The 16,287-nt window shown below is 42.1% G+C and overlaps 1 protein-coding gene across 1 annotated transcript; it reads left to right on the top strand.

Moving 5' to 3' along the window:
- The first annotated feature begins 13,496 nt into the window (after positions 1-13,496).
- socs3a (suppressor of cytokine signaling 3a) lies at positions 13,497-15,965 on the top strand. The gene is made up of 2 exons (XM_053515352.1): positions 13,497-13,652; positions 14,168-15,965. The coding sequence occupies exon 2, from the start codon at positions 14,205-14,207 to the stop codon at positions 14,808-14,810; it is 606 nt and encodes a 201-aa protein (XP_053371327.1). The 5' UTR covers positions 13,497-13,652; positions 14,168-14,204; the 3' UTR covers positions 14,811-15,965.
- The last annotated feature ends 322 nt before the right edge of the window (positions 15,966-16,287 follow it).

A 16,287-nucleotide genomic window follows, 5' to 3' on the forward strand; every position in this document is an offset into this window, starting at 1 on the left:
TCCCTTTCAGGGGTCGCCACAGCGAATCATCTGCCTCCATCTAACCCTATCCTCTGCATCCTCTTCTCTCACACCAACTAACTTCATGTCCTCTCTTACTGCATCCATAAATCTCCTCTTTGGTCTTCCTCTAGACCTCCTGCCTGGCAGTTCCAACCTCAGCATCCTTCTACCGATATATTCACAATCTCTCCTCTGAACATGCCCAAACCACCTCAATCTGGCCTCTCTGACTTTATCTCCAAAACATCTAACGTGGGTTGTCCCTCTGATAAACTCATTCTTAATCCTATCCATCCTTGTCACTCCCAAAGAGAACCTCAACATCTTCAGCTCTGCTACCTCCAACTCTTCCTGCTGTCTTTTCTTCAGTGCCACTGTCTCTAAGCCGTAGAGCATCGCTGGTCTCACCACTGTCCTGTACACCTTTCCTTTCATTCTCGCTGAAACTCTTTTATCGCACAACACACCTGACACTTTTCTCCACCCATTCCAACCTGCCTGTACCCGCCTCTTCACCTCCTTTCCACACTCTCCGTTGCTCTGGACCGTTGACCCCAAGTACTTAAAATCCTGCACCTTCTTTACCTCTGCTCCCTGTAGCCTCACCGATCCTCCTGAGTCCCTCTCATTTACACACATGTATTCCGTCTTGCTGTGGCTAACCTTCATTCCTCTGCTTTCCAGAGCATACCTCCACCTCTCCAAATTTTCCTCCACCTGTTCCCTGCTCTCGCTACAGAGCACAATGTCATCTGCAAACATCATAGTCCATGGGGACTCCTGTCTTACCTCATCTGTCATCCTGTCCATCACCAGAGCAAACAAAAAGGGGCTTAGAGCTGATCCTTGATGCAGACCCACCTCCACCTTAAACTCTTCTGTCACACCTACAGCACATCTTACCACTGTCTTACAGCTCTCATACATGTCCTGCACCACTCTAACATACTTCTCTGCCACTCCAGACTTCCTCATACAATACCACAGCTCCTCTCTTGGCACCCTGTCATACGCTTTCTCTAAATCTAAAAAGACACAATGCAACTCCCTGTTACCTTCTCTGTACTTCTCCGCCAGCATCCTCAAAGCAAATACTGCATCTGATGTACTCTTTCTAGGCATAAAACCATATTGCTGCTCACAAATGTTCACCTCTGCCCTTAACCTAGCTTCCACTACTCTTTCCCACAGCTTCATTGTCTGGCTCATTAGCTTTATACCTCTATAATTGCCACAGCTTTGCACATCTCCCTTGTTCTTAAAAATTGGCACTAATACACTTCTCCTCCATTCCTCTGGAATCCTCTCACTCTCCAAGATCTTGTTAAACAAACTTGTCAAAAACTCTACTGCCACCTCTCCTAAGCACTTCCATACCTCCACAGGTATGTCATCAGGACCAACAGCCTTTCCACTCTTCATCCTCTTCAACGCCCTTCTCACCTCACTTCTACCAATATTTGCTACTTCCTGTTCCACAACAGTCACCTCTTCTACTCTTTGTTCTCTTTCGTTTTCCTCATTCATCAACTCCTTAAAATACTCCTTCCATCTTCCCATCACCCTCCTGGCATCTGTCAGTACATTTCCATCTCTATCTTTAATCACTCTAACCTGCTGCACATCCTTCCCATCTCTATCTCTCTGCCTTGCCAACCTGTACAGATCCCCCTCTCCCTCCTTACTGTCTAGCCTAGCATACAAGTCCTCATATGCTCTTTGTTTGGCCTTTGCCACCTCTACCTTCACCTTACTCTGCATCTCCCTGTACTCCTGTCTACTCTCTACAGTCCTCTCAGTGTCCCACTTCTTCTTAGCTAGCCTCTTTCCCTGTATACACTCCTGGACTTCCTCATTCCACCACCAAGTCTCCTTGTCCACTTTCCCCTTACCTGATGATACACCAAGTACCCTCCTACCTGTCTCCCTGATCACATTGGCTGTAGTTGTCCAGTCAACTGAAAGCACCTTCTGACCACCCATAGCCTGTCTCAACTCCTCCCTAAAGACTTCACAACATTCTTCCTTTCTCAGCTTCCACCACTTTGTCCTCTGCTCTGCCTTTGTCCTCTTCGCCTTCCTCACCACCAGGGTTATTTTACACACAACCATTCTGTGTTGTCTGGCTACACTCTCCCCTACCAACACTTTGCAGTCACTGATCTCTTTCAGGTTACAACGTCGACACAAGATGTAGTCGACCTGAGTGCTTCTGCCTCCACTCTTATATGTCACCCTATGTTCCTGCCTCTTCTGGAAGAAAGTATTTACCACTGCCATTTCCATCCTCTTTGCAAAGTCCACCACCATCTGTCCTTCTACATTCCTGTCCTGAAAACCAAACCTGCCCATCACATTTTCATCACCTCTGTTCCCTTCCCCAACATGTCCATTGAAGTCTGCACCAATCACCACTCTCTCCCCTCTGGGTATGCTCTGCATCACTTCATCTAACTCACTCCAGAATTTCTCCTTCTCTTTTAACTCACATCCTACCTGTGGGGCATAACCACTAACAACATTGAACATTATCCCTTCAATTTCCAGCTTCAGACTCATCACCCTATCTGATACTCTCTTCACCTCTAGAACATTCCTTACAAACTCCTCCTTTAGGATAACTCCTACTCCATTTCTTTTCCTATCCACACCATGGTAAAACAATTTGAACCCTGATCCTAAGCTTCTAGCCTTGCTACCTTTCCACCTGGTCTCCTGTACACACAGTATATCCACCTTTCTTCTCTGCATCATATCAACTAACTCTCTTCCCTTCCCTGTCATGGTCCCAACATTCAAAGTCCCCACTTTCACTCCTAAACTTTTGCCTTTCCTCTTCTCTCTCTGCTTACGAACACGCCTTCCTCCTCTCCTTCTTCGACCAACAGTAGCCCAATTTCCACCAGCACCCTGTAGGTCAACAGCACCAGTGGCGGTCGTTGTTAACCCGGGCCACGACCGATCCGGTATGGGAATTAAATTCTTGATTCGCATCATTGATTTGGCAAATGTTTTACGTCGGATGCCCTTCCTGACACAACCCTCTGCATTTATCCAGACTTGGGACTGGCACAAGAAGACACTGGATTGCGCCCCCCCGTGGTTGCATTCAACTCGCCGTGCTTACCAGCGACCGGCAAAAGGACTGGGAAGAACATTTGCCTCTCGTGCTTTGGGCTTATCGCACAGCGGTGCAGGAGTCCTCACAGCTCACGCCAGCTGCGTTAATGTTCGGGCGCGAGTTGCGCACGCCCGTGGACCTTGTGTTCGGGCCTCCTCCACAAGTGGATTTACCCGCGAAGCCAGGGATGGATTACTTTTGTTCCTTAAAAGACAAATTGTTTCGTGTCCACGAGCTGGCGCGTAGACACTTGGCGAACGCCGGGGTGAAGCAGCGCCGCTTGTATGATACTCACAGCCGGGGGCGAGACTTTGCTGCTGGGGAGCAGGTTTGGGTCTATTCCCCCGGAAGAAAAAGGGGGCTCTCGCCTAAGCTTATGTCGCACTGGGTGGGCCCCTGCACGGTCGTTGCCCAGCTCTCCGACGTAGTCTACCGGGTGCGGTTGACGGGGCGGTCGCGATTGGTCGTGCTCCACCGGGACCGGCTCGCTCCCTACCAGCCCCACGTCAGCAAAACATCGAGCTCTGTGGAGGCCGGTCCGCCTCAAGAAGAGGGCTGCGCCCCGCCTTCCCCCGCGAAAAGACTCCGGCGTTCACAACGCCAGCGCCGACCACCGTCACGCCTGCTAGACTGAGTTCGCCATGGTGATCGGGGACGGTCACAGCTCGGGTGGGGGCAGTGTGGTGTGGGTGGGGTTTGAGTAACAACCATCATGCTTTGCGGGAGGGATTGTTATGTGTTCACCGTGTTGGGGAAAGGTGTCTGGGGTAGTGGCTTCGGCCAGTGTGTGTGTGTGTTGGGTGATACGTGAATGTGCTGTTTGTGTGACTTTTGGTGCTGTGCTAAATAAAATACTCCCAGCCATTTGCATTGGGCAGCAAGGAAGCTCACTCGTCTCTCCACGCTCATTGGTAGCTGTGAAAAACGCTACAGTATTAACCAACAATCTATTCTTTGGTTATTAAATTTATGATTATGAAACTTGTCCTTGTCCAACTATAGGCCAAATCGCCCCTTATCTTTAAGATCCTACAAAAGATTGTAGGACAGCAGTTGTATTTTTATTTTTATAGAAAATATCCTTCCTAAAGCGTATTAGTCAGGATTTAGGTCTCATGATAGCACAGAGCCAATGCTGGTTGAGGTGGTAAAAGATCTGGCCTCTAATTAGAGTTGTGTCTCTATGCTTGTGTTGCTTGACCTTAATGCAGATTTTGATACCATCTACTGTATCATATTATTCTCTTTGATAAATTAGAAAATGTTGTAGGAGTTAAGGGTGTAGCCCTCTTTTGGCTCAGGTCCTATATGACTGTTATCACTTTGTAGATTTACTATAAAGGGTGATTATTCTATGCATGCTAAAGTAAAGTTTGGTGTTCCCCAAGGTTCTGTTTGTGGCTCTGTTTGTTACTATTTTCTCTCTATATGCCTCATCTGGGCGATATAAATCATAAGTATGATATCAGGTTATACTACATTTCATTGTATTAGTGTTAGTGTAAAAGACTTTAAACACTCGATGCTTGGTAACTTTGTTTTGTAAAATCTTCTTGCTTAAGTCAGAAGTACTGAAGAACAATGCGTAGCTAGAAGTCAGCCTTCTGATCACATGGTAGCTCTGGATGACCTTTCTCTTTCATCGTGTGGAGCAGTAAAAGACTTGTTTATAGTACTTTGTTATCTTGTTGATAATATTACTAGGATAGCCTTATTTCATCTTTTACTGCCTTGATAAGAAACATCAATATATGATCCAGAAAAACTTTTTTTTTTTTTTTTTAAGTTTTTGTTATTTCCGGATATATTTTGTTATTTAGATGTACAGACAATTACTGTAATGTAACTGTCTGGATGTTCCTTCAAGTGCATAAACAAGCTTTGGTTGGTTCAGAAGGTAGCACAACACCCTTATTTTATCTAGATTGGCTTCCAGTGAAATTATGCATTGATTTATAAATACTTTTATTAACCTACTGTACTGTATAAAGCATTAAATGGTCTTGTGCCATGGTACCTGGGTGAACTATCACCCATGCCTACTTTGATTAGAAGGTGCATGCTACTTGTTGATACCTTATTTAATGAAAACTTCAGCAAGGGCAAAGCTTTTCCTTACAAACTTCCAAATGAAATAGCCTTCCAAATAATGTTTTTGAATTGGATTCAAGTTAAGCCTAAAAACAGATAGATTTAGTCAGGCTTATTTGTGAATACAGTAGATTTGTTCTTAGGTAAAGGAGCAGATCTGAGGAATTCATGGCATAAAGTATAGAGTTTTATGGTATGTTTGGATGCTGTCCTTTCTCATTAACTTTTCACTCATTCATTATTCAGGATTGTTAACAGTGAGGTGACTGGTTGCTTTACATCCCAGGGAGCCCTCATGTCCGTGTTTCATTCAAAGTATTAATTGATCTTATCCATTATGTGACTGTGAGTATTGCCTAACTGCTCTCTCTGTGTCTCTGTCTCTGTCTCTGTCTCTCTCTCTCTCTCTCTCTCTATCTATCTATCTCATTCTGCTACACATGGCCCTCCTGAGTTATCACTGATCCTGACCTCTTCTTCCCTATGGACATCCTGGTGCCTCAATTCTAGTAGAAGTTCCTGTCACATGGAGGGCTCTAACTGCTGCTGAGGATGGCCTGTTCGGGCTTGAAAGTGGTGCTGTGGTAGATTTTACTTGATGACTTTGAAGATGTTCTTGGAATTGGCTAATGTAGCAAGTTTTGTGTTATGGCTTTAACAAGAAGTTTTAGAACTGAAAATGTCACAAACAGTTTTGTACTCAAGCATCCATTAGTCAAAGTTGACTTCATATTAACATAAACAACTTTCCAGTTTTATAACTAAACTTTCAACCTTATAAAACACAGATACAGAAGGGACATATTATCTGGTATCATCCAAATGCGGATGGGTTACCATTGGAGTTTGAGTCTTCCCCAAACTACTGACACAAAGGGTGGAGACAAGTAATTGTCTCCAGTGTCTACACATGCTTGAACTTGTGAAATGGTTGAAAAAAATTGTGTAATAGTTAAATGACTGGGTCAGAACAACAAGAACAAAAAAGACATGTCTTAAGAGGCTTTCCTGGTATACAGTGGTCACTGCCCACCAAAAGAGGCCCAAGGAAGGACAACTGGTGTGCCAGCAACTGGGTTATGTGCACCCTTTGTTCAATAAGGAACAAAAAGATTCCCCTTCTGTTACAATCCCACAGAAGAGCTCCTGTAGCAAACATTGCTGAAAAAGTTAATGCTGGCTATCATAGAAAGGTGTCATAAGACACAATACTTTGCAGCATTCTATGTCTGGGCCTAAAGAGCCGCACAAAGCAAGCATTAGAACTAGACCATACGACGATTGAAGGTGACCTGGTTTAATAAATCACATTGTAATTTAGCAAGTGCAAGGTGAGGGTAGCACTATCATCTAAGCAATTTTCTACTGGGAAATCTGCAGTCTTGTCATTCAAGTGGATGTTACTCTGACACATACCACCAACCTAAGCATTGTTGCAGACCAATACACCCCTTAATGGGAATGGTATTTGCTTATGTCAGTGGTTTTATTTAGTAGGATAATGCACCCTACCAAAATGCAAAAAAAAATAAAATAAAAAAAATAATCAGGTGAGGGGTAAAAAACATGGTTACGAGTTTAAGGTCTCCAAATTCCTTAAATTGCAGTCCTCCAGTCCTTCTGTGGAATATGCCGTGCAAACAAGTCTAATCCTGCAGGTTCGAGGGTTTGAGTCCTGCCATCGGGTGTTCAAAACTACCTTTTTCAGAGTAAAGCTGGAAGCCCCTGCACATGATCCTGGCAAACTCCACAACATCTTCTCCTCACTACTCAACCCACTGACTCCTCCTACACCTTCCTCTCTGACTGCTGACGATTTTGCCACATTCTACGTTGGGAAGATTGCAGCAATCTACCAGTCCTTTGCTCCCAACCAAACTTCTACGGCAGAACCTCAGGACCATCCCTTCCCTTCCTTAGCAAAATTCTTCAACCTGTCATCTGATAAGATTCAGCAGATCATCTCGTCATCTAACCCCACAACCTGTTTATTAGACCCAATTCCTTCCACAATGCTCCAGGCCATCTCACGAGACCTCCTTCCCTTCACCACAACCATTCCATATCATCTGGTCATGTTCCTGCTGCTTTTAAGAAGGCAAGGGTTATTTCCATTCTCAAGGAACCCTGCCTGGACCCATCAGAAGTTAACAACTATCGCCCGGTATCACTGCTCTCTTTTATTTTCAAAATTCTTGAAAAAACTGTTTATAACCAAATGTCTCTCACAGAACAAACCTTAATGATCCCAACCAATCTGGATTCAAAGTGGCGCATTCTACAGAGACTGATCTTCTGTCTGTCACTGAGAAGCTCCATGCTGCTAGATCTGCTAAACTGTCATCCAGAATGCAGCAGCACGTCTCGTTTTTAACCTTCCCAAGTTCTCCCACACCACCCCACTTTTCCGCTCCCTGCACTGGCTTCCTGAAGCTGCCCGCATCAAATTCAAAATGCTACTGCTTGCCTACAAAGCTAAAAATGTCCCAGCACCCACTTACCTCTTTGCTCAAATCACACCACGCACTGCACCACGTTCCCTCCGATCCTCCAGCACTGCTCGCCTCATCCCACCATCTCTCAGGGATCGAGGGCGGCATTCATCCAGGCTCTTTTCTGTTCTGTCACCTAGGTGGTGGAATGAACTTCCTCTAGATGTCCGTACAGCAGAGACTTTGACTATCTTTAAACGATTTTTAAGACGCATTTCTTTTTCCAGTACTTGGACTAACACCCCGCCTCGTGCCCTAAGGCACCTGGGATAGGCTCCACGCGACCCCGTATACAGGATAAACTGGTATAGACAATGAGACAGTGAGTGAGGGTATGGTGGCGTGTTGCAAACTAAATAGTCCAGTATCCCCAGTTTGATCTTGAGTTTGGGCTACTATGCAGAGTTTCTGTTCTCTCTTTTTACAGGTCTCCCCTCCAAATAAGCCAGGAGGTGGATTGACTATAGGATAAATTACCCCTAGGTATGAATGAGTTTACGTTCCCACTAGTCCCAATGTAAGCCAATATGTTTGTAAGCCCATGTCCATTTCATAAAATACACTGGACAAATAAAATGAAGTCCTGGAAATCTGAATCATGCCAGTGACTGTTACAGTGTTCACCTTTGTGTAATTAAGATCCATGATACATGCTGTGCTGTCTTGGCCAGAGTTTGGTATTACTCACAAATCCCATGATAATATGTGTCTATGTGTGTTCATTGTTAGTGTATGTGTGTGTGTGTGTGTGTGGCAGAGTGGTTTGTTTTTCTGGTAAATGGCAACAATTATTAGACCTCACTCACTGATTTTTCAATATCTAAGTTAGTAATGATTAGCCAGCTGTTGACTCCTGTGAGCTGTGATAACTCCGGTAAATTATGACCACAGAGGAGTACAGATGTGTCAAGATAAATAAGAATAAACCACACTGATGCTGACACACTATCGCAGTAATGTAGCTACTACCACCTTTACCACTACCATAGTGCTTTTAACAGTGGTCATTATCATAAAGCAGCTTTACAGAATAAAAAAATAGATAATAAAATAATTTTAAAAAATGAAAGAAAACATGTATCAATTATAATTATCAGTTTGTCCCTGATGAGTAATCCAGGGTGACAGAGGCAAGGAAAAAGTCCCTGAGATGACAACAGGAAGAAACCTTCAGAGTAACCAGACTGAATAGGGAACCAATCCTCATTTGAGTGACATCAGACCTATTTATGACCACGAATTAGTCCCTGGTATATATATATCTGTGCTATAAGACTGAAAGTTTATTATAATGGAACTTGGGTACAAAACCGTTTGTGAACTGTTCATTGGAATTTTAGTTCTATTGTATTTAATAATTGTAGTCACAAGCCATCACAGAATAACTGCCCACATCAGTCCAGTCTGAGGTCATCTTCATGGTTATTAAGTGGAAAGATCAGTCACCACACACATCCCAGCAGACCATATGGGGCCATACTCGGCTGCATCCAGAGGCCTCCATGCGACGAGAAAACCGACCAGTAGTGGGGCACCGGGATAGGCAGGACCTGTGAGCGGAAGGGGTCAGTGTAGCTGAGGCCATGTGTAACTTGTCAAAGAGAGAGAGAGAGATAAAGAAATAGTGAGAGAAAAAGAAATTAGGTACAGTATGCTAACAGTCACATAATGGATAAGGTCAGTATTTTGTGCAAAGTACAAGCCGGGATTCTGTCAGGACTGACAGAACTGTGACAGCATAACTAAAAGACAAAGCCAGAAGGAAATACAGACAACTGGTCATTTTGTCAACAAAAAAAAAACCTGAGTGATAAATGTGAGTGGTACCACCTCCACTGTTACTACTACCATTACTAGTAATAATAATAATAATAATAATAATAATAATTTATACAAATAATGATGTCTTTATGTTTCGTACATTGGAGAACCCGAAACCAGTCTCAGACAAAAATTTGTCTGTATGTCTGAATGTCTGTCCAGTCGATTTTGTCATAGCATACCAGAAAACTGGCTTGACAGAATTTAATGAAAATTTGCCAGTCCTTCGATGTTTCCATGAAGTTACATCTGCGCCATAAATTAAGTAAAAATGTTGAGTAGAAGTGAAGTTATGAGCAGTTTCCTGACAGATTATCTCATAGCAAACATTTTTCAGAAGAATACAGCAGTTTTTTCCCCTCGAAGGAGGCATGGCTATACAGTACATGTCACTCAACAGGCCCAATCAATGCAATAGTTAACCATAAATACACAGAGTATGCGTGACACAGAAACAGCCGTAATGCCCCTACATCCTCAAGAAACTAAAAAAAGGTATGAAACTATTGAAAACTGAATCTTCAAAGATATATGGGCAGATCACTTATCTTCTATACCACTTTATCCTGTATTCAGGGTGGCAGGGGGCCTGGAGCCTCTCCCAGGAGGTTTAGGGCACAATGCAGGGTACACCCTGGACAGGGTGCCAATCCACTGCAGGGCACACACACATACTCATTGACACACTATGGGCAATTTGTGAACACCAATTATCTTAACTTGCATATCTTTGGACTGTGGGAGGAAACCCACCAATCACAGGGAGAAGATGCAAAGTCTATGCACACAGAGACGGGAATCGAACCCGGACCATGGAGATGCAAGGCGACAGTGCTAACCACTACACTACATTGTATGTTTATTCTTTCTTGCCGGACGTTTAAAACCAGTTTGCCTCACATGTTCCGAAACTGTGCTGTGTGTGAAGTGCCACAGTACCATGTGCCAACTGCTAAAAAATAAATGAGTAAATGTTATGTTATGAATTGGATGTAATAATCTACATTAAACAAGGGAAAGAACAACTTAGCTTAAACAAGGTGTAAGATACTCAAACTTACAAAATTTTATTTAGATTCAAGGTTGAAGATTCAAGGAAATAGCTTAGTCGAAGTGTTCTGCCGTACAGAAAGACAGGCAGACATGTACATGGGAATTAACCTGAAATATGAATATCACTCATTTTAAATTTAAGCGGATCAACTTATTTTTAGCTTTAACCCTTAAACCCTTTTATTACTAGTTTAGTTACTAACTTACTATAATAATTTGAAACAAATGTTGTTTTGGTTTCTAGCTCTTGGCCTGTAGACAGTATCTGAGAGTGCTATTTAACCCAGACTATTTGCTTTGCATGAGGCCTAACATCAGAAGACCAGCTGTGTTTAAAGAGTTGAGAAGCACCAGACACATTTACGTAATAGGTATGAACAAGCATGCTAAGAAGTGTCATTCATTTCCTGAAACCCACTCATCATTGTGTTAGTAACACATTGGAAACACGTAATGATGGTTACAGAGATACCTTATCTATTTTAAGACCAGTTGCTCCTGGAAAACTTACTGTAATCTAGAAAAGGGAACTGAAACAGGCCTAGTGTTTCAGTTGAAACTGGCCTAAAGAGAATCAGGCAGTTAACAATGAAATGTTAATATTCTGCCTTACACCATGGGAAAGTTTGACCCTTTTTAAAAAGTTTTTTAGGACTTTCCAAGACCAAGATGTGTGGACAGTACAATTAGTTACCCAGAGAGCAAAGGTTTATGCACTGATTAACCACCACACACTTTCTATTTCAGCAGCTTCTGTACTTACTGTCAGCTTATGATTTGGTGAAGAAGCATAGGTTTCAAGATGTCTGTACTGAAATAGATATACAGTACACCCAAACACACACATACTCACCCACACACAGACACACACACACACACGCACACACACACGCACACACACACATAGTTACCATAACCAGTGAGGCCAAGTGGCCAAATGAAATGAGTAACTTGTTTTCCAAGGTCATGAATAATGCTAACTATGAGGTGTAGTATTTCCGAGACTTGCTAATTAACATTTATGTATTATAGCGTTAATCATTTGCATTGAACAAACTTATGGCATTGGAATAAGGAAGGCATGCTATCAGGATTATACAAAGCATTTCACGTAAATGGAGTTTGTCACAGGAACCAGCTGTGCCGCTTCAGGGAAGAGCCACTTCTTTCTGTCGGGTCTTTGTTCGCTCGTATACCATAAATGATCTATAGCAATTATTAAAAAAATGCTGTACGTGGGTTATGCTATATATCCTCATTGTTTATACTGTATTAGCAGGCTAAACCTTTCAGATGCAAACATTACACATATTATGAAATACAACAGACTTTTTTATTTAGTATTTTTTTTTAAACTTAAATGACAACCAATCACATTTTTACAATTCCTACTGTGATCAATGTTATCGTTGACAGTTTTTTTTAATACAATTTTTATGTTTGCTGAAAAGTTGTTTGGATTTTAACACTACACACTGCAGTGAGCATTTTAGAATGTGATCATATTTCTTCATTGCTTTTTGTGATCATATTTCTTCATTTCTTTAACTGCCCATAAATAACCTAATTATGAATGGAAATGAGCCTTCTGTATCGTCCTATTGATTCACACCAGTTATAGTATATACTGTGCTTACACTAGGGCATAGTACATCTGATTTACAGAAAAACACAACATTAGCTGTTTAAGCAACATGCTTGAGTAGAAAACTGTAAGAAGGTACTGTGTACTGTAACTGGTTAGATAGATGATGGTCAAACAGATATGAGCTCAAATGTTCGTCTACCTTTCTGCTAAAAATTCAATCTTTAAACAGTCTACCTAAAGGCTATTTATTTGGTAGGCCATGTTTACTAGCTGATAGTTCAATAAGGTAGCGACACTACCAACATGATTTAGAAAAAAAAAAAAAGTGAAAAAGCCCACAACAGTACAGTGGATTAGTGGTTAGTACAGTACAGTATCTTATGCCTTCAGGAGTTGGGGGTCAAATATCACCGTCGGTCTGGTCACTCCCCTTTCCTCTTACGGTCCAAAGTCCAACTGTCACTCCCGAGTTGGGTGTAGTGTATTACTGTATTTGGAGTGTGTGTGTGCGTGTGGGTGCTGTTGGTTGACACCCTATCCCTGGTGTCCCCTACCTCCTTTGGATAGGCTCCAAGCCCCTTACCACTCTGGGCAAGATAACTGTAACTAATCTTAACCAAAAAGGATTTTTCATCAATCCTGGATGTAATAAAATCATAAAACATCTCAAACTTGCATGTTTTCTCCCCTTTTATTACAGCATGTGGCCATATTTAACGGTGCCAAATTCTTCAGCAGAGGTGTTGTGTTAAAACCCAGACAGTATTTTTGCATTCATTAATTAATTTACTTATTTAATTACTTTAACATTATTGTCTTTTTTCAGGACACACTCATGCTTCATTCTTAACTTCTTGAAATTCTGTTTAGTTAATTCATTAAAAAAAATTACATTCATATTCCTACATACTGTACACATTTTTGTTGATATTCTGAATTTGTATTAGCAACTAAATAGGTTTGCGACACAACCAACTCGTTTCCATGTTACCAAGGCACTGTGTTGTTGTTGTTTTTTTTTTTCTTCACAAAAAAATCTCACACATAAACTTCCTGTAAAAGAGCCGACTTCTTACTGGAGGAACAGAGAGAGGGGGTAGGGAGTGTGTATTTGTATGTGTGTGTGTGTGCCTGTGTGTGTGAGAGAGAGAGAGAGAGAGAGAGGGAGGAGGACAAGCGCCCGCAAATACCAGGAATTGCGCATTAAAAGAACTTACTGACAGTCTGAGTTTACTGGAACGCCCGAGGTGGGGCGTGCACACAGAGGGCGGGCGTAAAAACAGCAGGGGGAGGCGGGGCTCCACTTGAGTACATTACAGGGAGCCGAGCACTGTTACTGCTCACTACAGCAACGGGCTTAAAGACTAGAGCTTCTTTCAGTCATTAACTGATTGAGGATTTACTAAGAGGTCTATTCAGCCTATGGAGTGATACTGAGTTCTCGAATCCTTTGGATATAATTCAATACTAAGGACCACTACAGGTAAGATTTAGCGAAAATAATTTTATTTATTAAATACGGTGTATCTACAAAGCTGATGTTTTAATGGAATCTTAGTGTAATAAGAGACCTAGTGATATAGCGGTACAATCCTAACAAACTGGCAAATTCCCAGCTTAACAAAGTTCCACTAGGTATTTGTTAATATATATGCCGATTACAAATAATGAAGGAATATAATAGTACTAAACATTACAAATAATATTGAATTACCCTTAGAATATATTGCTAAATGATTACCTTCTTCAACCCCATCCCATTATTATTCATTTTGTGTTATTTTGATATTTATATTTTATTTTGATCTATACATTTTATTCTTTGAAGCTCTCCATTGAAGTGTAACAATTTTACTGTTCTCCTGAGTTCTGTTCCCTGTGACTTTTATAGTGCTATACTAAACACAACTTGAGAGACCTTACTAAAGTATCCATCTGTCTGTCCTGTTACTTTGTCTTGCTCTGTGGTTCTAAAACATCTCTCCTTCTTCTCCTTAGGTACCTCTCTATCTGACGTTAATTCCAGTTCAGCACCATGGTCACACACAGCAAGTTCGACACAGCAATGACCAGCTGCGCCATCACCCCTCACTACTACAGGACATTCAGCTCCAAGCTGCAGTACCAGCTGGTGCAGCAGGCATGGTGTCGACTCCAGCAGAGTGGCTTCTACTGGGCCTCAATCAGCGGGAAAGAAGCAGGCACTATGCTGGCACAGGAGCCGAGTGGCACTTTCCTGATCCGCGACAGTGCTGACAGGCGGCACTTCTTCACACTGAGCGTCAAAACACCATCGGGCACCAAGAATGTCCGCGTGCAGTGCGACAACCGCTCATTCTTCCTGCAGACAGATGCTGAGGGTGAGCGGACAGCGCCACGTTTTGACTGTGTCCTCAAGCTTGTATACCACTATATGAACTCTCCAAAACAGCCCAAGGAAAACTCGCGAAGTGCATGCTACATCTACTCAGGAGGGGAGAAAGTTCCTCTGGAACTGTGCAGACCCTACTCCTGCAACATGTCCTCACTGCAGCACCTGTGCAGAAAGACAGTCAATGGCCACATGGAGATCTTGGCCAAGAGGGACGAGCTGCCTCAGCCACTAAAGGACTTTCTACAGGAGTATGATGCTCCCATTTAAATGACAAATCCAAGTCATGTGATGCAGTCACACCGATGTCAAGGATTTGAGTAGAGCAGCTAAGAAAATCGAAAGGATAGAATGGAATGAGCAGTGTGGTACAGTATGGGCTCGCTGCCATCAAAAACATACTGCAGGAGAAGATGATGAACCTGAACCAGCTAGGCATAGATAACCGGATAGTCTAGGCCAACAGAAGACTGAGCTCAGAAAGTTGAAACTCTGCAAACACATCTAACTTCAGGGAGCAGAGATTTGGAGTGTAACGAGTTGGTTTGAGCTTCGGATTAGTTAACACAAACCGAGAGTGCGTGCTGCTATTTGTCATGTTGGGAGAGATCAACCCACTGAACTCCCTCAGACACCTTTATTTGCACAATAAATTAACATCAAGACAATGGCCCACTTTTTAGTTCTTTTAGGAACTGCATCAAGTCAAGAGGAGTGAGTGTAAAAGACTGTCTTTGTCAATGGAACAGTTGCGGTCTTTTCTGCCCTTGTAACATGATTCGCTCTTTCTACCCAATGGGAACTTGTCTCAGCCTCCCCAGTGCCCAAAATACCAAGAGCAACCCTGTCTGGACATTTAACGGAAACCAGTCACCACCTTCTTCCAAGGAATCATTATGCCTTTTGTGGAAAAATGAAGAACGAAACAAACAACAGCACAGCAACCAAGCCAGAAGAGAATAAAAATAATCATGAAAGACTCAAAAAAATATATATATTATTGGTTCCACTGGTTTAGATCAAAACCTGTATGGAGAAATAGACAATGAAAAAGCACTGTAATATTTATGCATCATTGAGTAATATTAATCCACAACCAGAGAGTTTCTTAGAATGTGAGAAGACAGTAAGGTTCTTGCTTATGAATGTATTTAGATGGGGAAACTTAACCCTCTTCAAGGGGCCACCCTCAAATTATTCTTGTACTTGTTTACATTATTTACATGTGTGAAGATTTTTTTTTTTTAAATCTGCTGTTGTTTTAATGCTACAACTGTTAATGTGACTTCATACTGTATGAATGCTTGAAAAAGAAAACCATTGAAACAACAACAAAAGCAAGCAGACTGAAAATACTTTGCACATATTTATATTTCTAAGCGATTTCAGTAATTTATATTAAAGAGCACTATTTTTTTCTAACAATGGATTCCTTGTGTTTTGTTTGGTGACTCATTCAGTTTCACCAATGATACTACTGGTACCAATGCTGCAAACAAAGACTGAAATATAGCACAGGCAAATGAAATGAGATCATGCTTTCAAGGTAGCTCCCGGTAATGGGCGCATTATTAGATGGAATTTCATTTTTAAGACGAATATCCAAGCAAGGTCGTCTCACCCGCTCATGAGACGACAAGCCCAGTCAAGACCTAGTTGAACATATTTGCGTAATTATTTGTACTTATGATCTCAAAACAGCCCATCCTGTCAGAGTGAATCATAGTGTTGATTCAGAGATATTCAC

Source organism: Clarias gariepinus, chromosome 16 (genome assembly GCF_024256425.1).
Source record: "Clarias gariepinus isolate MV-2021 ecotype Netherlands chromosome 16, CGAR_prim_01v2, whole genome shotgun sequence".
NCBI classification, from domain to species: Eukaryota; Metazoa; Chordata; class Actinopteri; order Siluriformes; family Clariidae; genus Clarias; species Clarias gariepinus.

Coding starts and splice junctions, on each gene's coding strand:
- socs3a (XM_053515352.1), top strand. CDS start 14,205: ATGGTCACACACAGCAAGTTCGACACAGCAATGACCAGCTGCGCCATC.